This window comes from Xenopus laevis, chromosome 1L (assembly GCF_017654675.1).
Source record: "Xenopus laevis strain J_2021 chromosome 1L, Xenopus_laevis_v10.1, whole genome shotgun sequence".
NCBI classification, from domain to species: domain Eukaryota; kingdom Metazoa; phylum Chordata; class Amphibia; order Anura; family Pipidae; genus Xenopus; species Xenopus laevis.
In genome coordinates, this window is record NC_054371.1 from 172,703,633 (window position 1) to 172,731,611 (window position 27,979).

General features: G+C 35.2%; 1 protein-coding gene across 1 annotated transcript in view; it reads right to left on the reverse strand.

Annotated features, from left to right (window-relative positions):
* Nucleotides 1–205: 205 nt before the first annotated feature.
* The window catches only part of tmem132c.L (transmembrane protein 132C L homeolog), a 256,016-nt gene continuing 228,242 nt past the window's right edge, over nt 206–27,979 (reverse strand). The window contains exons 6-9 of the mRNA XM_018262481.2: nt 16,928–17,133; nt 15,201–15,474; nt 12,853–13,044; nt 206–2,794 (exon numbers count right to left, since the gene is read on the reverse strand). Of these exons, the coding sequence (XP_018117970.1) occupies nt 1,616–2,794; nt 12,853–13,044; nt 15,201–15,474; nt 16,928–17,133 (1,851 nt within the window). The 3' untranslated portion in view covers nt 206–1,615. The remainder of the gene's footprint in view (nt 2,795–12,852; nt 13,045–15,200; nt 15,475–16,927; nt 17,134–27,979) is intronic.

Here is a 27,979-nt window from a genome sequence, read left to right on the forward strand (position 1 = left end):
GTGACTATTATACATTACAGGAGACGTCTCTTGAGTAGACGTCTCTTGAGTAGCCCATTGGCTACTTCTCTTTTAAATATCCTGTATGTATTGTTCAATGCTCAGCCTATGACTAAGTGTCCCTGGTAGACACAAAACGCGTCAGGCCCTGGTTCTTAATTATGGAGAATAAAATGTAAGTTTTTTTAACCTTTTACAATCTGACTCCAGCTCTTCTACTTTGTGAGACCAGGCTTGTGCCAGCCTCATTTGATGTTTTCCAGTGTCTGCTCCCCTTGCTGAAGGTCTGGGGTGTGTGCATATAATGGTACATAACTGTATAGATTGAGGAATGATAGATAAGATGCCATAGAAAACGTCAAACGTTTCTGTATAAATGGTCTCTCTCTCTGTCTGTAAAAAGAAGTTGTACATTGAACCCAAGTAAAAGCATGCAGCGATGTTAACCAATCAACATTTTAAAAGTGTACCCCTTTTTAAAGGAGACTTCAAGAAATAAAAATACTTCACTTTGATTAAAAATGTTGTATAGTTTTATGCAAACCTTTTGACACAGCACTTCTTCTTCTCTTCAGTGATGTAAGAGCAGCTGGTGTCCTGATGAAGGATTTTTAGATTTTAGATACATTTTGTGCATTTTATAATATATGGATGACTTGCTGAATTATTTGGTTCTCCAGAGTGACATCAACTGTTCTTTACTGATATCTTGAAAATTATCAGAAAATTAACATTTTCATAAAAACAGCACTACATTTTCAATCATAGAAAATTTCAAAAATGCTTATCTTTTTATAGCTAATGTGATTTTTTTTCATTTTTGACAGTATGTCCCCTTTAAATAAAACATTACAGAAGAGAGGAATGCTCAGCACTTGAATGCCATCAAGATATCACCCTTTGTTATTCATTCCTGTAATATTTTGACTGGTTAACATGACTTTTACCTGAAACACTAAGATTACCTTGATTTCGAACAGTGAAACGTGTTAAAATGTTTGTACAATTCTAACCTCACTTGTGGGCTTTATATATTTCCATATATATATACAAGCTTGGAAAAGGAATCGAAATGTTTTGAACGCTTGCCGTGATTATCATCAATATCACCTTTACACTATTTGTGTCATGTTCTGAAAACTCTGTATATTTTCTTACAAATACCGACATAATCAAAGATAAGGTACACTCTGCAAGAGGAATGGTATGTCCAGACAGTGTAAGTTTCTTTACAGATAAAAGTATAGGTTTTATCCTCTGTTATTTTGTTACATTTTATTAGAAATGTAAATCACATTTTACCACATTGTTACCTTTTTGTAGCAATTATTTTTGGTAGCTTTGTTGTGCGCTTTCATAAACTTAGAATTTTTCCCATACACAAAATAGATGACATTCTGTATATTGAACATATTAAGATATTGTTTTTCATATTGGCTTATTGTGTGATCCAAAATGCTGCACAATTTGGTATTCATAATTCCTTGAATACATTTTAATTGGAGAATCTCAGCGGTTTCCAGTTGCAGAATCCCAGTGACCAATAACATCACCACATGACCTATAAAACTGAAGGCATCAAAATTTGTGGTTAAATAATTTCAACCATGAAGAGTTATATGTTGTCTTTGTACTTCTCTATATAGTTTCTGAGGTCCTTGGACTCACCCAGGTCCATATCCTGGCACACCCATTTAATGTCATCCTCATTAGCTGTTATGAGTGCATTGACAGTTGGGCAACCATCATCGGCTGGTATAGTGGTGAAGGTAGTGAATTTTACTCGCTTTCTCTTTGAGGTTGGTGAATGCACAGGATCATTTTTTTTGTCTTTTGACGGGTTTTCTGTTTCTTCAGCTTGCCTATGTATCTGACTCTGTACATTCTTCTGGCTATTGCCATTGAAAAGATGGCTACTCTCATCCAATAATGTTCCTCTGTCTATGATGGTAGTATGTTCATCCTGCTGGGAGGAAACATCTGGAGTATTTTCCAACAATTCTGTCTCATTACCAAGCCAAACCCAGTCATGGGAGTGTGCCATGCTAGTCTGTCCTTCAATTGGTATTTGCTTGTGTCTGTATTTAAGGGCAAAGGTTGCACAATTAATAAGAAAGACTAATATGGCAAGGCAGAATACTCCTAACAAAGCATACATTCCAATCTCAAGATCACTCAACCCTTTAGGTGCATGTATAAGGTCATTATCTTCCATTTCTCCATTGCTTTTTGGCAGGTCAATTTGAGCAGGGAAATTGGTAAAATCTATTGGGATATTTTGTAGTGGGCTGTCTTCTGAAAGTCTATTATCATCCACTCTACTGTTTAGAAATGATCTAGCTGTAGTGCTGCTCTTTCGTATAGCACTTTTGTCACGTTCCAAGGGAGATCCATTGTATCTTCCATCATTCCCATAGTGTTCCACATCTGGGGATTTTTGCTTACGGTCACTGGTGTGATTTTCAATTTCATCTCCACCATAATCATTACCAGTCTGAGGACTTGATTCTTTTTGACCAAATTTTACTTTGATATAACCATATCCAATAGCAAGAACACTTTTTCTCTTTGATTTTTGGCAAGCCTCTGATATTATCATGTCTACTTTGATCAATGGCCCTTGTCCGTCACCTTCTGCTACCACAATCGGCAATTTTAACAAACTCCTTTGGTATGTCGATACAATGGAGTCATCTAATGATGTAGCAGAGAGGGAAAAGTCTTTGGAATCATAGATGTCAAGAGGAGTTACCAAGCCATCACTAAACTGTATCCATGCACTGAGAACTGCTTCCTGTAAAATATGAGAGTAGTGTCAATAGCAAAGAATGTATCATACAGAAAACTATATTTCTCTGAGAATAGACTGAGACAAGGGTCACTTGTCTGTCACTACTGCTGGAGTTTTAGTAGACAATGATAATGAAAAATAAATGGGTTACAATCCAATTCCATACCTTTTTCTGATAATATATAACAGTGATATAGTATTTTAAAAAAAAGTATTTAATAAATTAATTCATTGATTAAGCCCAAAATAAATTTAGACTGTAGCAAAGTCTTTAGCAAACAAAATTAAAATGACCTTCATGATATGAACAAACTATTAAATAATTGTAGATCTACATTAATAGTGCAGTAATACAAAACTTTAATCCAACACCTATTCAACAAGAACCCACTAACGGGGTACTTTAAGCATTTACAAACTTGGTGATCTCCTAAGATCTTCCAGTGTACAGTTAGTTTAAAAGCCTCCTTCACCAATGTAGTGTGTGCCACATTAATAGTTTCTATATAATTACTACATCCAAATAAAAGAGCAAAGACAGACAGTAGGAAGTGCTGTACTTTGGGGCCTATTTATCAAAATATTTAGAGGTTTTTTCTAATTTTGAATAAACTCATAATTTAAAAAAAAACTCAAATAAAAATCTGAATATAAAAGATGCTGTTGAATAAAAAAATTCAAAAAAATCAAATACATGGAATTCATATTTAATTCATCATTTTTAATGGGTCGACAAGCTCAAATAAAATGGGAAAAACTCAACCTGAATAAATTGTTTGCATTTTGCCTACGCCAGCTCCTATTGACTTCTACATGACCTTCCAAGCTTTTAGAAGACAAAGTTTTACATTTGAGGATTTCGCAGTTTTTTTTGCTTTTTTTAAACATATAATTTAAATTAGTGTTTTTAAAGCTATTAAAAATTAGTGTTTTTAAAACTATTAATCAAATTCAGAATTTTTAGCACAAAAACTTTGACTTGCAGAAAAAATTATGAGCGTTGACAAATAACTTGTTCAAAGGTGTTGTTCACCTTTGAAATAACTTTTAGGGGCAGATTTATCAAGGGTTGAATGTCGAAGTACAAAAAACATCGAAATTCGACCATCGAATTGAAAAACGTTGAATTCCAATATCGAATTCAAAGTTTTTTCACCGAATTTGGCAATGCTATGATCGAATAAAAATCGTTTGATCGAACGATTAGATCATTTGAATCGAATGATTCGAACGATTGTAGCGTACGAACAAAGGATTTTTATTCGATGTGTAAAGACAGGTTTAATTTGGCGAAGTATTGAAGTCAAAGTTTTTTTTAAAGAGACAGTACTTTGATTATCGAATGGTCGAATATTCGAACAATTTTTACTTCGAATAAAAGTAAATTAGAAGTTGTAGTATCATATTCGATGGTCGAAGTATCCAAAAAATTACTTTGAATTTCTAAAATTTCGAAAATTCACTCGAACCTTAGTAAATCTGCCCCTTAGTATGAAGTAGAGAGTGATATTCTAAGATAATTTGCAATTTGTTTTAATTTTTTATTATTGAAGGTTTTTGAGTTATTTAGCTTTTTATTCAGCAGCTCTTCAAATTGCATTTTAAGCAATCTGGTAACTAGGGCCCAAATTACCCTAGCAACCATGCATTGATTTGAATAATAGACTGGAATATGAATATAAGAGGGCCTGAATCGGAGGCTCAGCAATAAAAAGTAACAATAACAATACATTTGTAGCCTTACAAAACATTTGTTTTTTTAGAAGGGGACAGTGACACCCATTTGAAAGCTGCAAAGAATCAGAAGAAAAATAACTATAAAATTATAAAAAAAAATAAATAATGAAAACCAATTGAAAAGTTGCTTAGAATTGGTTGTTTTATAACATAATAAAAGTTACTTTAAAGGAGGAGGAAAGGTTAAAATTAAGTAAGCTTTATTAGAAAGGTCTATATAAATACACCAGTAAACCCTCAAAATAATGCTGCTCTGAGTCCTCTGTCAAAATAAACACCACATTTCTTTCCTTCTATTGTGTAATCATGGGCTTCTGTATCAGACTTCCTGCCTTCATCTTAAACCTCCATGGCACGGCCTTGAGCATGCTCAGTTTGCTCCTCTCCCCCTGCCTCCTCCCCTCCCTGCTGTAATCTGAGCCCAGAGCTATGAGCGATCAGGGAGAGACTCAGGCAGGAAGTGATGTCACACCAAGCCAATATGGCAGTTGCTATCCTAAACAAACAGAGAATACTTCAAGAGCTGTTTACTAAAGTATGGTAAAGCATTCTGCAGAATAAATATAGTCTTATAGCTTGTACTATTGTGGCTAATCTATTGAAATAAACTGCTTCTGTAGCTTTCCTTCTCCTTTAAAGGTGAACCACCCCTTTAATGTTTTCCTTGGACAAGTACAGGGTCTTGTATCCCTAGAACTCCCCAGTGCATTCTGCATGAAGTACAATCTGAGGAAGTTCCAAGGTATGCCCAGTTGCCTATTCCCCTTGAATGCAGGCAGAACTACATACATACAAAGGTTCAACTCTATGCACTCTATTCTAGGATCAAAATAGAATGGTACAGAGTGCAAAAGCAAAATTGTTTGTACCCACCCATTCTGTGCTAAACTATGTCTATAGTGCAGACTAGATCCTGCACTTTACTGAGTCTAACAGAGCTGACTAATGAGACACCTAAAGCCAGATTCAATTATATGAGAAAAATGTATCATGATTTGTCATGTGAAAATTCGATTGAAATCCAAGGGGAAAGATGTAATTGAATAAGGGTTTCACTTGAGATAGAATCTGGGTCTTAATGTGAGTTACGAGAAGGAAGTATAGATTATATCATACTGTTTATTAAGGCCACATTGGACTATGAGAACACAATGGGCTATGCAATGTACTTTTAAGTACACACAAAGGCAGATACTGGCTGATGACTTGGCCACTGTTAATTGAACCCTATTGGTGATATTTTTACAATAAATATTATTTACCAGAATCCTTACACTGTATTTGCCCCTAGATTTCTGTAGACTAAAGACATTTATTTCTAGGTCTCTATGAAACAGTCTGTGATAAGTGGTTTGCTAATAAAGATAACCGCTTGTTAGAAATGCTAACAAATGAAAAATTAACAATGCATTAAAATAAGATGTAACGGTTTCCTAATTAACAAACACGAACACTGTGATTAGTGATTACAATCAGGGCAGGCATTTTCTACAGACAAGTAGCCTCCAATCCATCTTGATCAGTTGATAGTAATTGGAGAGCCTTGTCAGGATTTGCAGTGGATTTATTGATGTGGTTCGTAGGACTTGCAGAAACAGCTTTCCGAAGGACACAACACTAAATCATTACCATCTCTTTTTCTCTCTGTTTAGTTTTATTCATGTAGAATATCTGATCAGTTGAGAAATTCAGCTTTCCAGTGGATTTATAAACAGGCTCCTAGTGGAGAGAGACTATAACATTAACTGGGTAAAAGTTAATATTAAGGTAAAATCTAAAGTTAAATATCAAGGTCTAATATTTCACTTTCCTTTCAGCAGAAAGGGCAGTATTCTGGAACATAGGATTAACGTTGTAAGCTTTTTTAGTAACCTTAGCAACCCATCAGCAGCTTTTGCTGGTCTAGTTAGTACAATTAGTATAATAAAGATTTGAATAAGGCATATTTTGCCCATAAGTCTATAAATCACCAGTGTTTACAGTACTTAAGCTGGCTTATACTCTTTATTTACTTTGTTGCTGTATAGCTACTGTATACTTGCTATTACAACTGAAATTATTCTACATAGCATACTGTACTTTTTTTATTACTAAAAAAATTGTTACCAGAAAATACAATCGATAAATTACTATGTCCTGTATAAAATGTCCCGTATACAAATCATCTTGTTACAATGCATAGACTATGGGGCCGATTTATTATGCTGCAAATTTTTCAGATTGGGCTGTTGGAAGCCAGAAATCCTTCAAAATAGTGGAAAAAAAAGGGGCGACTCTTTGGGGATTTTTATGTGACTAAACTCTGACGATTAGAAATACGAAAATACTCCAGCTAAATCCTGTTGAAATCATGTAGAAGTCAATGGCAGATGTCCCTTAGAACAATGGGTTCTTTATTTGATTAGTGGTTTCAGAGGTTTTATTTGGATATTTTTGACGCTGGTTTTTGTGTGACAAAATGAAAAAGTATACTTTTCTGCGACTATTCAGTTGTGCTTTTTCAGGTCGGATCTTTTAATAAATTTCATGACATTCATGTTTTTAGAGAAAGTGAGTTTAATCATGGTTTCAAAAACCTCTAAAACCACTAAAATGTAACCTTTAATGAATAGGTCTTACCTGGGGGGGATCATTTATAAACACAGGGTATATAACCCAGTAACCCATGGCAATCAATCAGATGCCATGGGGGCCATTTACAGTGTTCTCGCAGTGAATATTTATTCATAAATGGTTGTATTGTTCATGTTTTTCCTAAACACATTGCACATAAATATTCACAAATGGCTTGCAAATTAGATGGATGTTTGAATGAGCTTGGCCATGGTGCAAGGCTGATGTATGAGAACATGGCATTGACAGTTATTTAGATTTGCTGTTTGCAAAACTGTTTTATGACAATTTTTTCCACCAACAGAGTCATGGCAAAAGTCAAATGTAGAGTGAGCGCATAAATATTCACAATTTGCTAATTTGCCATATTTAAAAAACCTCAAGGATATTTGCAGTGCAAATAAAAGTTCACATTTATGTTTGCACATTCAACACTCCAATCTTATCCAGCTTTATAAATATAAAGCTGGATAAAAAAGCTGAAAAAAAGCTAATTACTGATTGGTTATTATGGTTATTATACTGCTTATGTTCAGATATGCCCAGTGTTTATAAACAAGTCCCACTAGTAGTGTAATGGGATACTGCACAAACCCTTGCTAGATTTGCTACTAAAGGTGGCCATAGACACACAGATAATATCGTACAAAACGAATTTTCGTCCGATATTCGTTGCGTGTATGGTGGAAAAAGAGCCGACCGATATCGGCAGAAGACTTGGATATCGGTCGGCTCGTCGATCGGGCTGGACGGAAAATTTTGATCGGGTGCCTTTGAAGGGACCCAAACATCGCCCATTGTTAGTGCTGAATCGTCAGATACAGGTAGAATTCTATTGTTTCTTCCCGTATATCTACCTGTATATCTGCCGATTCAGCTCTACACGTGTGTATTGAAACGAACGATCTTTCTTGGAAAGATCTTTTCCAAGAAAGATCGTAATTGTTACGTCTATGGCCACCTTTATAGTAGGCAGGAAAAAAGTTTAACATTTTTCTATGTGGAAGTACTGTAGGCAAATACACCTAATTAGCGATTGGATACAATGAGATATATTGATGGCAGCTATAAGTGGAAATTACCTATTTTCCATTATATGTGTCATTAGTCTAACTGGTAATGGTAGAATAGGGTTCAGAGAAGGAGAGTCCTATTCATATCACCACCTGCAGTACCTAAGAAAATCTGTTCTTGGGATATAGATCCTAAACTTTTAACTCAGATAGATAACCCAAAATAATTTATGGAAGCACATACTTTAGGTTTTGAGCCTCTTAGCCCCGTTGAACTTGCAGGGCAGTTGTAAATGGCCTCATAACTCTGGATTTATGGAGGAAAAATATAATGCTCTCTGAAAATTGTACATACACAGGTGTAATCTGCTTGTTTTTCCCAGTTATGAGTATGTCAAAAACAACGGCACAAAGTTAATAGATAAAAGATTAAATCGATCACACTGTTGTATTTTAAACATTAATAATAACCCACTGTTAAAAAGCTGCCTGAAAATGATTGCACTGAATTGAACAAGAATTAGTCAATGAAGCCAAAAAGTAATTCTTTCTTGCGCTATAAATATACTAAATTACAAGTCTTTTTGTTTGTTTTTTTCGGCACATTGCAAAGAAAGCTCAGTGGAAATGATCAGTAGTATCTGTCTCACCAACTAGAGCTTATCCATCAATTAATCCATCTCACCAAGGTCCCATTTACACTTGCATATTCTCTTCAGATGATGTGTAAATCAATGCAAAGCTTCAGGGAGACAAACATTTCATGATGTGTAGAAATGATCAGACAATATGGCTCATTTATAAAAGTGGTGCAAAGTGTATCTTTGGATTTCTATTGGATAGTGAATAGTGTATATTTGGGCACCAGTTGTGCCTACCTTGTAATGGGCAGCACAAGTGCAGGGCATAAGCATCTACCTAAAGTCTCCATAGTTAGAACACTTTGAATGTGAAGGTTTCCCTAAATGTGATTACACTTACTCAGTTTGCCTTTTTCATTGAGTTATTTCATGCTACAGAGAAAATAGAAGCATGATAAACAGATGAATAAATCATTATATAATGTGGACTTTTTGATGTGAATGGGGTATTGTCATCAGTAAAACCCTGGGTCAAAGTCAGTCTGATGGGTCAATGTAATAAACTTTTCCACATGTTCTAGTATTCCACAGCAAACAATCTGCAACGGTGCCCTGTGTTAAAACAAGGATCTGCCAAATTTTCACTCATGAGGGAAAAAATGGGGCAGCACATGGGCATCCCACTGAATATTTCCAACTGTATGTGTCATTCAGATACATAAGCTAGTTCACTTACAGCGTCCTTCTGTCATGATTTTTGTGGTACAGTTACTAAATAACATGGTGTACATTGTATGCAATTAATTATACCATTTAAAATGTTATTCTTGAACCAATAAATGTATTGTAGGCAGCCATTTCATGTAATTTTGCCTGATCATGTGCCTTCAGAAAGAGTGAGCAAATGAAGCTGCTTTCAGACAGGCTATTGTTTCTCCTACTCAATGTAACTGAAGGAGTAGACTTGGGTTGAGTGCTGTTCTCATATCTACCACTAGATGGGGCATGGGAGCATTTTAAGTAGTGCAGGTGTCGCTGTCATGTAGATGTTATTTGGTTTTGTTCTCATTGTTCTGCTGATAGGCTGTTGGGAAGAAAGGGAGGAGTGATATCACTCCAACTTGCAGTGCAGTAGTAATGAGTGACTGAAGTTTATCAGAGCACAAGTCACACTGGACTAACAAAATGTCTAGTCCCGTGTGAGATTTCAAAAATAAATATTAAAATAAAATAAATATTAAAATAACAGTTTTTTGAAAAATGGATTTCAGGATTCTGATAAAGGAGCGCTATTTACTGATGCATTTTTCCCATGACCGTATCCCTTTAAATTATTTAAGCATAGGACTTTGTTGAGCCCATAGAAGAAATTAGTTCCCAGGGAGCACAATGTATATTATGCCATCATAGTGTATTTATTGCAGGGAAGTCATACACGTTTCGCCCATCCTACTTTTGGATATTATTATTTGGAACTTTATGCAATAATACACAGGGACTGTTGAGAGGCACTGCAATATATACTTGAATAAAAGGACAACCCAGCATTTATTGTATAACATGTAGCACTGAGCTCTGCACTTGTACCAAATGGAACAGCTATGCCACAGACAGAAGTGTTCTGTAACTGAGCAGAATTTTGATTCTATGCCCCTTGGTGCTTTAGCACATGTACCTGGGGATTTAATAAATGAGCCCTAATATCATTTGTTGAAGTGAAAATAAATAGCAAGCTCGTTCTTACATAATAACTCAAAAACAGATGAAAAAGCATCAAGCATTTAAACTGTATTCATTATTATGGCTATAGAAGAAAATTGCGGAGAGCCCACCTGCTCCCTCTATACATATGTAAATTGGGAATGACATGGAAAATACAGCAAATTATATTTCTGGCAGATGAACCTCAAATATTAATACAAATGTGTGGGGCTGTGCAATTACATTCACACCCCGGGCTAAGTAGTAACTCAGCTATAAAATAAATACATGAAATCTCATGATGATACAGTTCTGCCAGCAGCAAAGACTTATTATATCACTACTGGCTATAGCCGCTCACTTAAAGAACTGACAACGGCAAGCGTTCTACGAGAAACACAATTCACGGTGCAGCTTTTGTCTGATTAAATGATTAGCTTGAAATTCCTATGCAAAGATAAGAAGTAAAGGTTCTGGAACATAAAGTGCATAAAAATCTTTTTCAGTGAGTGTTGTGAAAGAAATGTTCACAGTAAAGCATAAAAAAGTAATTTTGCTTAAATGAAAAACATAATCATTTTCAAAAAAAGCGATACTAAAGAAACCGAACGTTTCAGTGTGGCAAAACTTTTTCTGTGAAGCACAAGTTAACAATGTGTATTTGAGACTAAATTCCACTAGTGCTTTTTCATTATATTCCCTAATTTTCTTTATTACAACACAGCAAGGAACTTGATTTGTCCCATTAACCAGACTAAATACAATCTCCTAAACACACACACATTATTTGAGGGCAAAGCCAGGTGGGTGAAATTCATTTTGTAGGTATTAAATCATTGTGGCATAGATTATACAAATCTAACCAATATGTGTCTTTGTGAAAAGTCATGGGCAAGTGTCAGTTGAGATATCATTTTTTAATGAGCCATGATGCCATAACAGCCAATCAGTGATAAGCTATGTTTTTAGCTGAAGGAAGAGTATACGAGTAGTGAGCAAAAGTTGATATGTTGCCAATTTGTCCAACAAAATCTTGTCATGCAACTGTGGGAGATTTTGTGGGATGCTACAAAACTGATATTTCATGCTATAATATAAAATCTGATCAGATAATGTTTGTCAGTTTTGTTTCCGTGCATCTAAATCTGACATTGATGCATTCAATAAGACCGTGTCAATCAGACAGTTGGATGAAACCATTCCAACAGTCCTGTACTGCATGTTGACTTTTACAGATCAGATTCAAAAATCAGTTAATTATTTTAGACTTGTACAACTGTATTCAACTTGTCGGTTGTAATTTGTTGATGCAAGGGCATACAACAGAAGCTTACAGAAGTTCTTGGCTTATGAGCAATTATCATATTTGCTAAGGAGTATTTCTCAAGAGAAATGAATATACTGAGTACATGTTAACACTGCATTCACATGTACTGTACTTTATTGTCAGGGTTCAGGTCAATGTTTCAGGGGCCAGGCAAGTACATGTTGTGTACACTGGTTCTATCTGTGAAGATCCATTCAAAGATAATCACAATTTAATCAACCACTAAAGAGTAGTTTGACTTTCTATGGGGAACTATGGCGAAAATGTAAATTTAATATATACTTCATCATACTAAAATAACCTTTCTTAAATATAATCAATTAAAAATTGTTTCTGAAATATTCAAGTTGCACTTCACTATCCCCCTCTTAGCACCCCTCTCTCTTCAGTCTCTCTTTGTCTGGAGTCTGATTTTGAATAACAGTTGATCCCAATATATCTTTTAGGGGGGCTGATGTTGCCTAGAATATGTATTGAAGCTCACTCTATGAAAATCACCAGACATCATGTCTCTCTACATGTAGAATTTGTGCAAAAGGCAGTTATTTCGTTAGATTTTTTTGTACTGGAATCAGTTATTTCAGTGAGCTCTAATTCATCTGCTAGGAAAGGAAGCCCCCCATAAGATATATTGGATCAAACTGTCAATTAAAATCTGACGCCCAACTCCTGCATGAAGTATAAACTTGATTACATCAGAAACAGAACAGATTTTTTAAACTGATTGTATTCAGAAAGTTTCTTATTTCAGTATGATGAAGCTTATATTAAATTTAAATTTTCACTATACCTCCCCTTTAAACATGTGAACATGATACGATTTGTTCTGTTGTATTTTACATTTCTTATTTATTGAGCATGGTTCGTTGGTGACTTTTACTGCTCCAGATACAACGATTAGCTAAATATAGGGCTATGGAAATATAGACTTGGTAGGGAGTCATGCAAGGACACAGCTGAGCCAGTGAATTGACAAAAATCTTGAAACAAAATCCTCTATTTAGATCCAGTGAGGCAAATTCTTGCCTTGTTTTATTCTTAATTAGGACAGTGAGACAAGAAAAAGACCTTTTTTTCCCATCACTCTACCTGTTTGGGAGTATGAAGAAGTTCCTGAGCCGTTGAGGTTGCAACAAATGCCTTGTTATTTGCTGCGCTGGACTGAAGGAAGAGTGACAGTCCGGAGACAAGCTGCACTCCCAGGTCTGTTATTGTCACTTTGTCATCCAGGACTGTCACTGTCTTTTCTGCCAGGATGGAATCAGAAAGAGGGGACATCACCTTCAACAAACAAAGAAACTGATTTAATAATAAGAAACCATATCCATAATTTATACACTGTTTTCTGCTGAGCAACCTAGCTACAATAGAATGCATTAAAAAAAATATTTATGTCTATGTATATATATATATATATATATATAATAAAAACAATATATAAAAGCATTAACTGTGTATACTGGCTCATCCTGCAATTTAAAGAGTGATTTAATGATTTTCAGTTATATTCATCAAATATAACATTTTAGGGCACTCTGTCAATATGTAAAACAATATGGATATATATTTTCATTATTGTTAGCCTCACTTTAATGAGACAAATTCTCCCCAGATTTCTTAATTACCAGGGCCCTTTAAATGTCTCCCCTCCTTTTCTCTTTTAAAAAACTGTCTACCTAAAGTCTTGATAATATGATATAGTTTGGCAGCATGACTTTCTGTTCTGTTTGCCAACATAAGGGGTCATTTATGACTTATGAGACATTGAGCAAAGCACAATAAACAGGTTCAAATTGGAACACATGGACCATCCCAATGACTATAGTGCTGCCTTCATTCAGCAACACTATATTCATGAGGTGGGTGGAGGGATGAAGGAATATATGTAATACCACCCTTCAAGCCCCATCCTGTAATTTGTGTTATTCAAATAGCAAGTTAAGAAATCCAGTGTCGGACTGGGACACCAGGGGCCCACTCAAAAACCTTAGACTAGGGGCCCACCATAAAACCTTAGACCAGGGGCCCACTCTCAGTACTAATATTCTTCCTCTTCTCAATCAACCTCTATTCTCCTAGTCTGTTTTCTTTACATAATTTAATCAATTATTCCATCTATTTAGCCTCCTTTTTCTCTTAGAAATAGGGAATGGCCATGAAATAGGCCAAAAATTTAGCAGCATGCGGGCCCCCTGACACCTGGACCCACCGGGAGTTTTCCTGGTATCTAGGTGGGCCAGTCCGACACGGTAAAGTAAGCAGGCCCCTTTTGTGATCTTGCCCCCAGTCATCATAAGAAAGTTTGCTTTTCTAATGCACTAGCTAGTGCAAATAGAAGCAATGCATAAACATAATTGTTGAGGCTGAAAAAAAGTCATACCCAGTTGTTCTTAGATAATAAATAAAACATTTAGATAGATTTAGATAATAGATATTTTCTTAAGTTGGGAAAGTAATATAAAATCTATACTGACAAAATAGCTGACCATTAAGCTGGGTCACCATTGTACTATATGTTTTAATACTATTTAACTTGCAAAAAACTAATGTTATCTGATTCATATTTCCCAGCATTTCCAGTATTTCCTATACAGTTTAGGATGTCCTTCAGTGCAAGGCCATGGAGAGCCCCTTTAAGCAGTTTACTGAAAAGTCATGCACAAAATGGTTTAGATCACTCACAAGAAAGGGTCAAGAGTGATCCAAAACATGGTTAAACATATTAGGGTCTCTAAAATAAACTCTCTTTCCTTTTGAAAATATTTATGCAACACATATATTAAGATACAATATATATATACTAAGATGCTCCACTTGAGAATAATAAGCATGGTATGTGAGGCAACACTCATTTACAATTTATGTATGAGAGGGCATCAGCATGCCTGGTTTAAATGCTATGAAATCCCTATTGGAAAATTAGTATTAAAAATGTTCATTTATTATTTACCATTTAATTGCTTTAACTTGGCTCACAAATGAGTTATAATGAGGCATTTATTGTAAAAGGCTTATTTTTAAACCAAAATGTTAAGCATTTACAATTACGAATTGAAGTCAATAATGAAAACCTGGCACTAATACATTGTTAATCTGTAGATGAGGCTGAAAAATAAAAAGAACACCCCAAAGCTGTGCATCACATTGTTTAAGTGCCTATGATACCCAACCCTTCGTTAACTACTTAAGTTCGACCCTTTGGTAATATATTTTATGTAATGTGTATTGTAAAGTTTTGGGGTGAAATGGTATAAAATATACTTTAATACTGAACAAATGTAATGCTAATTTATATGCATAAATCACATGAAATCATGAAAAAGTATCAACGTAATTTAGAAATTCTTTGGAAAACTTCTCTTGACAACTCTCTTCTATAAGTTTTCCACATTTTTGCCCAACATACTGTATACAATTGTAAAAATTCCCCATTCTACCTGTATGGTAGTCATGCCAACCTCCCGGCCAATCAGTAGCCTTCCATCTTGTAGTTTTGCAACATGTGGCTCCTCCAGTTTCATGAAGTCTGTGACCAGGTCTGTGACATCAAACTGCCAATCAGATCCTAACAAGAATACAAGCTGCCCCAGAGGGTCAGAATCTTCAGCCACAAATTGAGTGAGAACTCGGACTGTTGCATGTTGGTACTGCAGGGAACACCCCCTTCCTCTGCGTTCATCCTCATCTTCATCATCGCTGTCTCTGGTTGGTCTTAACAAATTAAAAATTGGCTGTGACTTATAGCTATGCTAAGATGACTACATATTGGGTTGATGTGATAATAGGTGCACAATTTGGTACTGGTCTAGTTACATATAACAGGCCAGTTGTTTGAAAACAGACATCCATTTGCTATGGACTATTAGTGGCCTTTTTATTAAGGGGCACATTTACTTTGCTCTAGTGAAGGAATAGAATAAAAAAAACTTCGAATTTCGAATGTTTTTTTGGCTACTTCGACCATCGAATTGGCTACTTCGACTTCAAATCAAACGATTCGAACTAAAAATCATTTGAATATTTGACCATTCGATAGTCGAAGTACTGTCTCTTTAAAAAAAACTTTGACCCCCTGCTTCGCCACCTAAAACCTACCGAACCTCAATGTTAGCCTATGGGGAAGGTCCCCATAGGCTTTCTAAGGAAAAATCGTTCGAACAATTGATTAAAATCCTTCAAAACGTACGATTCGAAAGATTTAATCATTCGATCGACGATTTTATATTCGATCATTTGATCGAACTAATTGCAGTAAATCCTTCGACTTCGATATTCGAAGTCGAAGGATTTACCTTCAGCAGTTGAATAACGAGGGTTAATTAACCCTCGATATTCAACCATATGTAAATCTGCCCCCTAATGTCACATTTTAGTGGTATTAGAACTTTTTGAAACTAAGATTAAACAAATTTTCTCTAAAACTACAAATGCCATGAAAGTTATTAAAAGATCCAAATATAAAAAGTACAAACGGAAAAACAAATTCTGAACAATGCACTAAAGACACAAAAAAACTCTAATATCTCTAAAAATCTAAGCTTTTGGGACAATTACTAGAGACAAAAAAATCTAAAAACCTGAATGGCTTAAAAATGGTCCAATAGGATGAGCACAACTCCTATTGACTTCTATTTGACCTTGACTGCTTTTACTTGGTGAAGTTTTGGATTAGGAGTTTTTTGTGGTTTTTACATCTTAGAAATCTCAATTATTTTTGAGAAATAATAGAGAAATAATATTTTTTAGAGGAACAAATATGATTTGAGGAAAAAAAAAAGAAATCTGAATGTTATTTAATTACCCCCTTAGACTTTGGGCAACCGTTGTGCCTTTCCTTACATTTCCCTTACATACTAAGAACAAATGTTATGTAATGTACTGCATTGCACTTGCTTTGCCTAAAGCAACTGTACAGATTTTTGTACTTTTTTCTATGTCAGCAGGAAGACTTTTATTTATATAATTATAGCTCACACTCAGATAGCCTGTCATCATCTTTATCGATCAGTGTTGTGCCTTTAACGTAACTATTTGAGTGATCAAATTACTAGAAGAAACTAGATTCTAAATATATCTTTCTCTGTTGCTTCACATACAACAAAATTATAGCCTTCTCTGAAATTCTACAATAATAATTTAGTCCCATTCAATGCAAAACACCCACCTTCTATTTGCAATGATAGGCACTCTCCATCCTTTGATTTGACTGAGCTCGGTGTCAGATATATCTATCTGGAGAGGGAGTCTTGGAACCCAGATGGTAATCTGCAGAGGGGCACTCAGATACTGGTAGGTGAAGTTCACAATCACCCCAGCCTTGCCTTTCATTTCCTTGCCATTGACAAACACATAGTCACATCTGTCAGAAACCTGGAGAAAGGAATAATCATATAAGAAGTGACAATAATAAGCACTTGGATGTTTCACTGAAAGTCTATGGTACTATCTACTCTATATAAAGAGAGGTGTTTTTTAAAGAGAAGGTTTTATGTTTTGTCTCTAGTAAAGAGCCTGTTGTATGATATTGAACAATGTATAACACAGCCCATATAGTCATAAGGTTATGAGAGCCATGTCAGCATTAATACATTTTATTAGAATTCTTTGCAATAGGAATTGTTCAAGCAAAAACTGGCATATAAATTATTCAGGACTGTACTGCCCTAATAAAAACAGAAGGTGTTTCATATCTGCAAAGTCCACTTTTGTGACATAGAAGGAAAGGATATTCATTATATATCACTCCAGCTGTATCATGCCTGGCAAACTATTCAGGAAATTAAGGTTTGCATGGGAAAAACCATTAATATATGTCTTTGTAAAGACTCACTAATAATAGGAAGTGCTAATACAGGCTCACTGATAATATAATAATACAGTATGATAATGTATTACATATGTACTAAATAGGCGCTCCATTGAAATACTACAAGCACCTTGTTACAGTGCAATGCAGCAGATCATCTGAGATCCAATTAATGGAGCAATTCAAATCAACAGTTGGTTTCAAACCAGTTTCTTGCTTTCAGTGTCAAGACAGAATTGAAAAGAATGCGTTTCACAGTTTATTCAGTGAAAGAAATGTTCACATGGTGACATATTTTCTGCAAATTAATTTTCTCTGGAGAAGAATAAGAACAAAAAAATATTGGATTATTGGAAACGATACGAAAATGTTGTTGTTCCTTGTCAGTGGGAACTAGATCATATAATGCAAATCTGTCACACCGCGGCTTTGCACATGATGCCTCTGACAAAAGCCGTGGGTTTGAACTTATTACAGTAACCTGGAGATTAAGCAGTATTTTCATCAACAAAATTACAATATAAAGTGCATTTCCAAGCTTGCAATAAAAGAGGAACAAGCTGTTGGACTGCATCTCTTCTGCAGGCTGGTGGTGAGAGGTTGCCTCTTATTCTACACATTATTTATGGGGTACTTGGTATGTTATGCAAACTGAAGCCTTTGCATCTCTTCTCCGCTGAGTGTCTAATGAGATCTAGTTTCCAGCCAAGTAGAAAAACAGCATTAGTTAAAGGTGGACAGACCAATCAACACAACTTTCTGACAAGAGCGTCACCTCCACAGCAAAACATTGTGATAAGATAAGGAAGATGTCTGCTTTGTTCAGAGTTATTTTCGGAATATTGACACTAACTATATAAACCCTTTTTTTCATTGTGCCTGCACTCCTTGCCCAGGGGATTTTTCTTTTAATTCACAGCCGCATATCATATATCATACTGAACATACACGACAGATGTAGCTATATGATGCACTCTCGGGTCCATGCCTACATTTTTGGCCATGGTATTTAGAATATGACAATGGAATGTATGCCACTGTATGTATTGATTATTACACAGTATATATGTATAATATTCTTTATACAGTAAGTACTTGCTTGGAAAATGTTATTCCTACCCCCACTTAAAGGCTTGAAAAAATAGGCAATAAATAGTCCTTTTATCCAGAATGCTAAGAACCTGGGGTTTTCTGGATAATGGATCTTTTTGAAAATTGGATCTTCATACCTTAAGTCTACTAGACTTAAATAAAACCAATAGGCTGGTTTTGCTTTTACTAAGGATTCATTATATCTTAGTTTGGATCAAGTACAAGGAACCACTTTATTAAAAAGGAAATCATTTTTAAAAATGTGTATTATTTGGATAAAATAGAGTCTATGGGAGACAGCCTTTCCATAATTTGTAGCTTCCCAGATACCTGTATTATAGCATTTTAAAAGGGCTATAGCTGGATTCCCTTTTGGTATGGTCAACTACAATGAAATGTTATACAGTCAGGGCTAATTTTTCTTTGGAAAGCTCCTAAAATAAACTGTATATATTAGTAAAGACAGTAATAGAAAATATATATAAAGTCAAGCATAACTGAAACTATCTTATACAATATCCATTAATGGCATTTCAGCTCTGTTTACCTACCTATCTATAATGGAAACCAAAAAAATGACAACTGTGCAGAAACAAATGCACGTATAGTAATAGGAAAAAATAGAAACCATTAAAAACATGTATCTGTCAGTTAATGTAGTATAAAAAGTGCTGAGCAGAATGCGTAAGTATAAAATATATATATTCCCTAAATGACAAATGCCGCTGTCTGAACATATCTGGACTATATTATCTCCTGAAATTGAGTTTACTGTTTATTTGACGTATTTACAGTATACAGCTTGACAGTAATGCAAGCTCTGTGTTTCTCCTCTCAGCCTTGCATTTTGCCTACTACTCATTTACAACTAAAACAAGGTTTGTTAGGAGCAACACAGAAGCATTAACTTGCACTTATAAGTGAGAAAGCATTATTTTTACAACTTAGTGTTGAAATAATACTGAATTAAAGTGGTAAAATGGACATTATGTATATGCTGAAGATCCTTTGTAATCTGTGCTTTAATTATGAGTACTAATAGTACCTATTGAGAAATCACATTACAGGCAAGGAAAACATCCTCGATTGAAATAGCTGAAGTAATGAAAAAGGCTGATCCCCTGTGTGCAAATATGGCTGCTTCTACATCTTTGACTTTTAGGAAGTCCCCAAGGACCGATTAATACAATTCTGCACACAAGTAAAAACAAAAAACAAATACAAATTTTTTTTTCGAAGTCCAAGTATAAAAAATAAAGTATATAAAAAATTATATTTAGCCAGGAATTTTTTTTATCTTCATTGTCTCTCCTGATGTGATTTCCAAGGATTCTTATGACTGTATCATTTATATTTGAACCATTACCATGTTTCTATAAGAGATAATTCTCCTGCTCCATGTACTGTAAAACACTGTAATTTTCAGTAAACAAATAAAATGGGAATTATTTCTCAAAATCCAAAAATTTCTGGTAAAAGAATCCGACCAAATCCGCACTGATTTTTTCCCCTTGTGTATCAATACATTTTTTCCGAAAATTTCTGTGCGGAGAAAAAACTCGATAAAATCGTGAAAAGAATTTGAATCGTAGAATTTTTCAGATTTAATGCCTGAAACCTCAGATTTTTTTGGACTATTGCCCGAAAACAAGGAAATTTTGGATTATTGCACAAAACCCAGTGCAGATCAGGATATCTTCAGGACTCCTTCCATTGACTTCTACATGAACTTGCCAGGTCTGAGTTGGAGTACTTTTTTATTCTGACTTTTTACACCCTCAGGATTTATAGTTAAAAAAAGCTAATTTCTTCTAATTCTTCTTCTTTTTTTTTTTTTTAAGTTTTTGGCATTTGGACTTTAATAAATAACCCCGATGTGTTTATTATTTATGCACTCTAGGGCCTCTTGTCTATAAATCATTCTTGCTTATAATCCATTACATATTTTGCATATGAATAAGCTTCTTCATCGAGCCTCCTGATATTGAATTAGGCAAGTCACATGCCTTCCTTTTGATTGACACTTTGTCTTGGCTACATACGGACATCCTGGATCAACACATGGGTCAGAAAGGGGGCAGACACCTTAGGTAAGATGCAGAGCTCTCAGAAGATCTGCATTTGTTTGTTGAATTGTCTTTATGTGGCATGATAAAATATGAATTAGAAACCATATGAATAATACACAGTAATAATGAAAAAAATATTGCTCAATATATTAGCACTTGAGAAAACAAAAGCAAATACATTCTGTCGCTCTTAATGGGAATAACTTACTGTTTTCAATCTTATTAAGCAAGACTCTGCGTTCAGACATTTCATTTGCTATTTTATAAAAAAAAAAGTAACTGAATTCAGACGAGTATATTTGGCTCATAATTCTTCAAGATTACATTGTATGGCATGAACAAAGCATTTAATAAGATCATATACAGATATATATTTATCGTTAATGAAATTAAATGCATTTTCCCTGTTTATGGTCCTAACTTATAACACGGTCCATGAAAAGTACAATGAGTAGAATGAAAAGAAATGGAGAAGATTTAAATGTCAGTTCTCGCTTGAAATAAATGGAGTAAAAGCCATGCAGATAGCTACTTAAGTTCTAAAAGTGACATTTTAAACAAGATAGAACTGCTTACATTTATTAGTTGATAAATACAAAAATCAGATGCAGATTTTATTAAAACACTTGCTGTCATTTTTTTTCTTTGTTTTTGTGTTGTTTCTTTCAGAACAGGGTCGATGTAACTGTTATATTTACCAAAAAAAAAGCAGCAACATTATCTAGGATAGAAATAATACTTGTCTGAACATGCCTGAAAATGACAATTCACCTGTTCTTCCAGGACATTGTCCAGACTCACAGAGGAGTGAATGTTATTGAAATTCATAGAACTGTTAGAATACTGTCCCCGCTCTTGTCACTAAACACAGATAGTATCTAATTTCTATTACCACCAGCATATTAAGCCCACAGGCATGTCTTCCCATTGAGCTAGCTATTAGTTTTGTTTTTTTACTCTACACAAACAATTAATGCATTCTAGAAATAAGCATTTCTCTCCCCTAAACAAACACAATGTTGAATAACTAATAAGCAAATTCATGTCATGGATTATTTAATGCTTGCAAGTTTGTACTGTGGAGAGTACTATATCAGATCACTCTTTTATGTATGTATGTATGTATGTATAATACACAAAAGCCATGAATATCCTGTGAATTATATCCTTATAAACGGTGAGTTCTGATGTCATCAGTTATAAACGGTGAGTTCTGATGTCATTTCTGTCACATAACTCACTGAAATTCGTGTATTATAATAAATAAAGTACCCCCAGTTGCAAAATATGAGGATATTAGAAGTTACCTCGGAGTTCCATGACCTGTATAAAAACACGAGGCCGAAGGCCTCGTGTTTTTATATGGTCATGAAACTCCTCGGTAACTTATAATATCCTTATATTTTGCAAAAGGGGTACTTTATTCACTATATGTATGCTGTGTTTACAAAGTTACCCCACTTACCCTCATTAAGCTTTATAGATATTTCTAACCCAACCCAAGTTAAGGTCACATGGTTATTATTAAGGATAAAAAATATCCAGGGTACTGAGTGAAAAAGCAATTTTACTCCTCTTATTCCAAGACTATGGATTATAGGAGTATAGGGTTGCCACCTTTCCATGATTTAACCGGCCGTTCAAAAAAATGCTTGATGTCAATATTCTTAACAGGGAACAATGTTAAAAATATAGGATTACAGTATTTTTTTCCTTGAAAAAGTGCCAATGCTAGTGCAGGTATGTGATCAGTTATCCAGAATGCTCGGGACCTGTGGTTTTCTGGATAACTGATCTTTCTGTAATTTGGATCTTCATACCATTAGTCTACTAAAAAATCATTTAAACATTAAATAAGCCCAATAGGCTGGTTTTGCTTCCTATAATGATTAATGATATTAGTTGGGATCAAATACAAGCCACTGTTTTATTATTACAGAGAAAAAATAAATCATTTTAAAAAAAAATGGATTATTTGGATAAAGTGGAGTCTATGGGAGACAGCCTTTCCGTAATTTGAAGCATTCTGGATAACGGGTTTATGGTTTCTTCTTGAGGTGTATGAATGCAGAGACAGACTGTCTATAAATAGCAGACATACGTTTGGTGGAAATTAATCACAATTCTCACATAACTTGGTTATTTGTGCAATTTGAATTGACCCAAAATTATGTTGCAAATTCCCTCTAAAATATTTTTCTAGTCCTGCTAGTCTTAGCTCCACTATGCCAACCCCATTTCTTTTGCTTTTAATAAATTAACAAGCACTGGGGGGGTTGCTTGAAAATGGGATAATATAAAAAAATATAGAGCAGTAAAGCTTGTTTTTTTATCTTCCATTCCATAAAGTAGGGTGGCTCCATAATTTTCACTGCATGAAGAAACCATCAACCTTATATATAAATATATAGGAGGGAATTATGTTTAAAACTATTCATTCTATTTGTTTCTGATATAAGGTAAAAATAGTTGTGAAATAAAAAGTCAATTCTATTTAGCTTACATTACATTTCCCTCCACAAATCCAGTAAATCCTCTATACTGATTGGTTGCTATGGGTGATGGGTGACTTGACCATACAGACTGTCAGGAACAGTTCTATCAACATTCTTTTAATTAGTAATTAGAACATATTGTACTCCACTCAAACAAAAATGGGCCATGTAGATGACATTAGTAAATATGCAATTAGTATCAATTTATTTTTCACAATGTTTCCATTTATTAAACAGATGTACAGTATCTTTGGCTTCTGTGATTTACCAACAGCTACTCCCAATAAGCACTTCAACTGGTTTTCATGGTCTCTGATTCTAGCAACCATGGTGCTTTCTAAAACTTAGGGGCCGATTCACTAAATTCGAGTGAAGGATTCAAGTAAAAAAACTTCGAATTTTGAAGTATTTTTTGGGCTACTTCGACCATCGAATGGGCTACTTCGCCCTTCGACTACGACAACGACTACGAATCGAAGGATTCGAACTAAAAATCATTCGACTATTCGACCATTCGATAGTCGAAGTACCGTTTCTTTAAAAAAAACTTCGACCCCCTACTTCGGCAGATAAAAGCTACCAAAGTCAATGTTAGCCTATGGGGAAGGTCCCCATAAGCTTGCCTAAGTTTTTTTGATCGAAGGATATTCCTTCGATCGTTGGGTTTAAATCCTTTGAATCGTTCGATTCGAAGGATTTAATCGTTTGATCGAAGGAATAATCCTTCGATCGTACGATTGTAGCATTTGCGCTAAATCCTTCGACTTCGATATTCGAAGTCAAAGGATTTCAATTCCTAGTCGAATATCGAGGGTTTATTAACCCTCGATATTCGACCCATAGTGAATCAGCCCCTTACTGTTCTTTGTACACCATTTGTACATCATTTTGGTGGCCACTATCCTAAGTCTTCTTGTGCTTCAATCACTGCAAACCCACACTGTAAACTCTGTGTGCAATTGACGTATCATGTCTACAAAATTCTGTGTACACCACCATTTTTCAAAGACATGAAGCAAGCTCAGTATTTTATGCAAGGATGGACACAAATTGCTCTAAATTAGCTTAAGCTGCTCCTTTTCCCTTTACTTAGAATCGATTGACCATTAATATTCTTTCTGTTTTTATGAAGCATTAAATCTGTTTTATAAATGCTTCTACAAAGAGGGACAATACCATAAAGCAGACGAATTGGCATATTTCAAAACCCTTGTACTTTTCTGGCTGTGGCCTTCATTTAAAATGAAAAACCAAGTCATATAAATATACAAGCTGAACAGAAAAACAGCTTTGTAAAGTCATTGGTTAAAAATAAAATCCCTTCATTATTCTAGAGAATGACTTTAAGAAGAACAGCCAGGCCAACGGATAATGCCTTTAAGTAAAGAACAAGCACAAAAGAACTTTCCGGGAAAAAAATATCTTAGAATGTGACTGGAGTACTTACACTAAAATAACCTTGACTGCTTTTCTTATCCATATTCAATATGCAGTTTAAGAGATTTTGCTGGACCACAAATCCCCGTTGCTGTTGGAGGATGCTAGGAACTGTTTTGGTTATTTCTGTTTTGTTTTCAGGACTTACAGGTATTGTTGCACCAATATTGGTTTAACTGGACATATTTTGATGTCCAGTAATGTTATTGTAGCAGAAACTAAAACTATTAGGCTAGAAAATAATCTTGGCGAAGGTGTATTGTGCCTACCAGTAGTGATAGGCGAATTCTGATGTTGGTGACATTTGACGCACATTAGTCAATTTACGTCCGTTTACTTGTTGCCGGCTTCAGAATTGCCGCTGATGTTGGAATAGTCGTCTGTGTCAAAAATCTTTGATGCCGGTGAATTTTTGCAGCAAATTCACGAATTTATTCGCTGGAGGCGAATCGCGAAAATTTGATGTAAATTCACGCCTGCCGAATAAATTCGGTGCAAATTCTCATCTGTGGAATAAATTCGCCCATCACTACCTACCAGTACTAAATTCCCTGGTAGTTACATAGTTATAGTTAAATTGGGTTGAAAAAATACAAAGTCCATCAAGTTCAACCCCTCCAAATGAAAACCCAGCATCCATATAGACACCCCTCCCTACTTTTAATTAAATTCTATATACCCATACCTATACTAACTATAGAGCTTAGTATCACAATAGCCTTTGATATTATGTCTGTCCAAAAAATCATCCAAGCCATTCTTAAAGGCATTAACTGAATCAGCCATCACAACATCACCCGGCAGTGCATTCCACAACCTCACTGTCCTGACTGTAAAGAACCCCCTACGTTGCTTCAAATGAAAGTTCTTTTCTTCTAATCTAAAGGGGTGGCCTCTGGTACGGTGATCCACTTTATGGGTAAAAAGGTCCACTGCTATTTGTCTATAATGTCCTCGAATGTACTTGTAAAGTGCAATCATGTCCCCTCGCAAGCGCCTTTTTTCCAGAGAAAACAACCCCAACCTTCACAGTCTACCCTCATAATTTAAGTCTTCCATCCCTCTAACCAATTTAGTTGCACGTCTCTGCCCTCTCTCCAGCTCATTTATATCCCTCTTAAGGACTGTAGTCCAAAATTGCACTGCATACTCCAGATGAGCCTTACCAGGGACCTATAAAGAGGCATAATTATGTTTTCATCCCTTGAGTTAATGCCCTTTTTTATGCAAGACAGAACTTTATTTGCTTTAGTAGCCACAGAATGACACTGCCCAGAATTAGACAACGTGTTATCTACAAAGACCCCTAGATCCTTCTCATTTAAGGAAACTCCCAACACACTGCCATTAAGTGTATAACTTGCATTTATATTATTTTTGCCAAAGTGCATAACCTTGCATTTATCAACATTGAACCTCATTTTCCAGTTTGCTGCCCAGTTTTCCAATTTAGATAAATCACTCTGCAAAGTGGCAGCATCCTGCATGCAACCTATAGTTCTGCACAATTTACTATCATCTGCAAAAATAGAAACAGTGCTTTCAATGCCCACCTCCATGTCATTTATAAACAAGTTGAAAAGGAAGGGACCTAGTACCGATTCCTGCGGTACTCCACTAACAATACTGGTCCAATTAGAAAATGTTCCATTTACCAGCACTCTTTGTAGTCTATCTTTTAGCCAGCTCTCTATCCAGGTACAAATACTATGTTCCAGGCCAACATTCCTTAATTTATCCAGTAACCTTTTGTGTGGCACTGTATCAAATGCTTTAGCAAAGTCTAAGTAAATCACATCCACTGCCATCCCAGAATCAAGGTCTCTACTTACCTTCTCATAAAAAGAAATTAAGTTAGTCTGGCAAGATCTATTACGCATAAAACCATGCTGGCACAAACTCATAGTATTATGATTTGCTATGAAGTCCAGTATCTTATCCTTTATTAACCCTTCGAAAAGCTTTCCTAACACTGACGTCAGACTAACTGGCCTATAGTTTTGAGGCTGAGAAAGGGATCCTTAGCAATTCGCCAGTCTCTGGGCACTATGCCAGATCTCAATGAATCCTGAAAAATTAAGTAAAGAGGTTTGGCAATCACAGAGCTAAGCTTGCTAATTACCCTGGGATGAATACCATCTGGCCCCAGACCTTTGTTAATCATAACGTGTTCTAGTCTCTTTTGAATTTCTTCATGTGTGAACCATGCATTATTAGTTGTATTAATAGAATTGGTACTATTAAGAAGGAAACCTTCACTTACTGGTTCCTCATTTGTGTAGACAGATGAAAAATATGAGTTCAGAATCTGCGATTTTATTTTGTTTTCATCAACCAGCTGGTAGGGATGAACTTTTTAAAGAGGGGGCATGATTAGAAAGCTGTTTCATTTTATAAACTTGCTATCGAACGGAAGAGTGGGTGTAGAGCAACCTCCAAAAAAATGTATTTTATTTCAATACCATATTTGTTCCAGGTTCTTGATACTGGAGTTTCTTCATCATTTATCAGATCTTTACAGAATAACTGCCCACTGTGCCCTTTCCTATGAGAAATGAGAAGTATACCTTAACCATGGCTGGTTGCAGATAGGTGATAAATTGTGATGGGCGAATCTGATAACTTTTGCTTTGCCAAAAAATCACGAAACAGCGAAAATTTGCCAAAATACATTAATGTCTATGGGCGTCAAACTGCAAATGCATCACGAGCAACAATTTTTTTACCCATTGAAGTCTATGGGCGTCATTTTTGCCGTGAAATGCTGCAGAAAAATTTTGATCATCACTAGTGATAAATACTGGTTCTCAATAATACCTCAATAAATGTTGATATCCTATAATTTCAGAGTTTTTTGTTTTTTTGAATATTGAATCATTTCTTAATTTATTACCATGAATCCACCATGAGGATATACAGTAATGAGCCTCTCACTGCACCTCAGTAATGAAAAGCTAGAATAAAATGTTTTATGAAACCGTTCTTGATTAAACACAATTTTAAACAAAAAACCTAGTTACTCAGAATCTACTCAGTCTTTAAAGTTGATTAAAGGACCAGTTACATCAAATTTTTTTTTTAAAAAAAAAAAACACCAACACAAATTATACTTTAAAAAAGCAAAGTCTTTATTAAGAAATAACTAACAGAAACTCAGCTTCCTGACTTCTACAGAAAAGGCGAAAGAGCGACGATCCATTGAGCGGCGCTTGATTTCTCCTCCCTGGCTCTCTGCTGCTGGATCCTTTAGCTGCCGAATTCTGTGCTTTCTGTAGTGCAGCGGTGCTTCCAGCATGAACTTTCTGCAGATCTGCAGT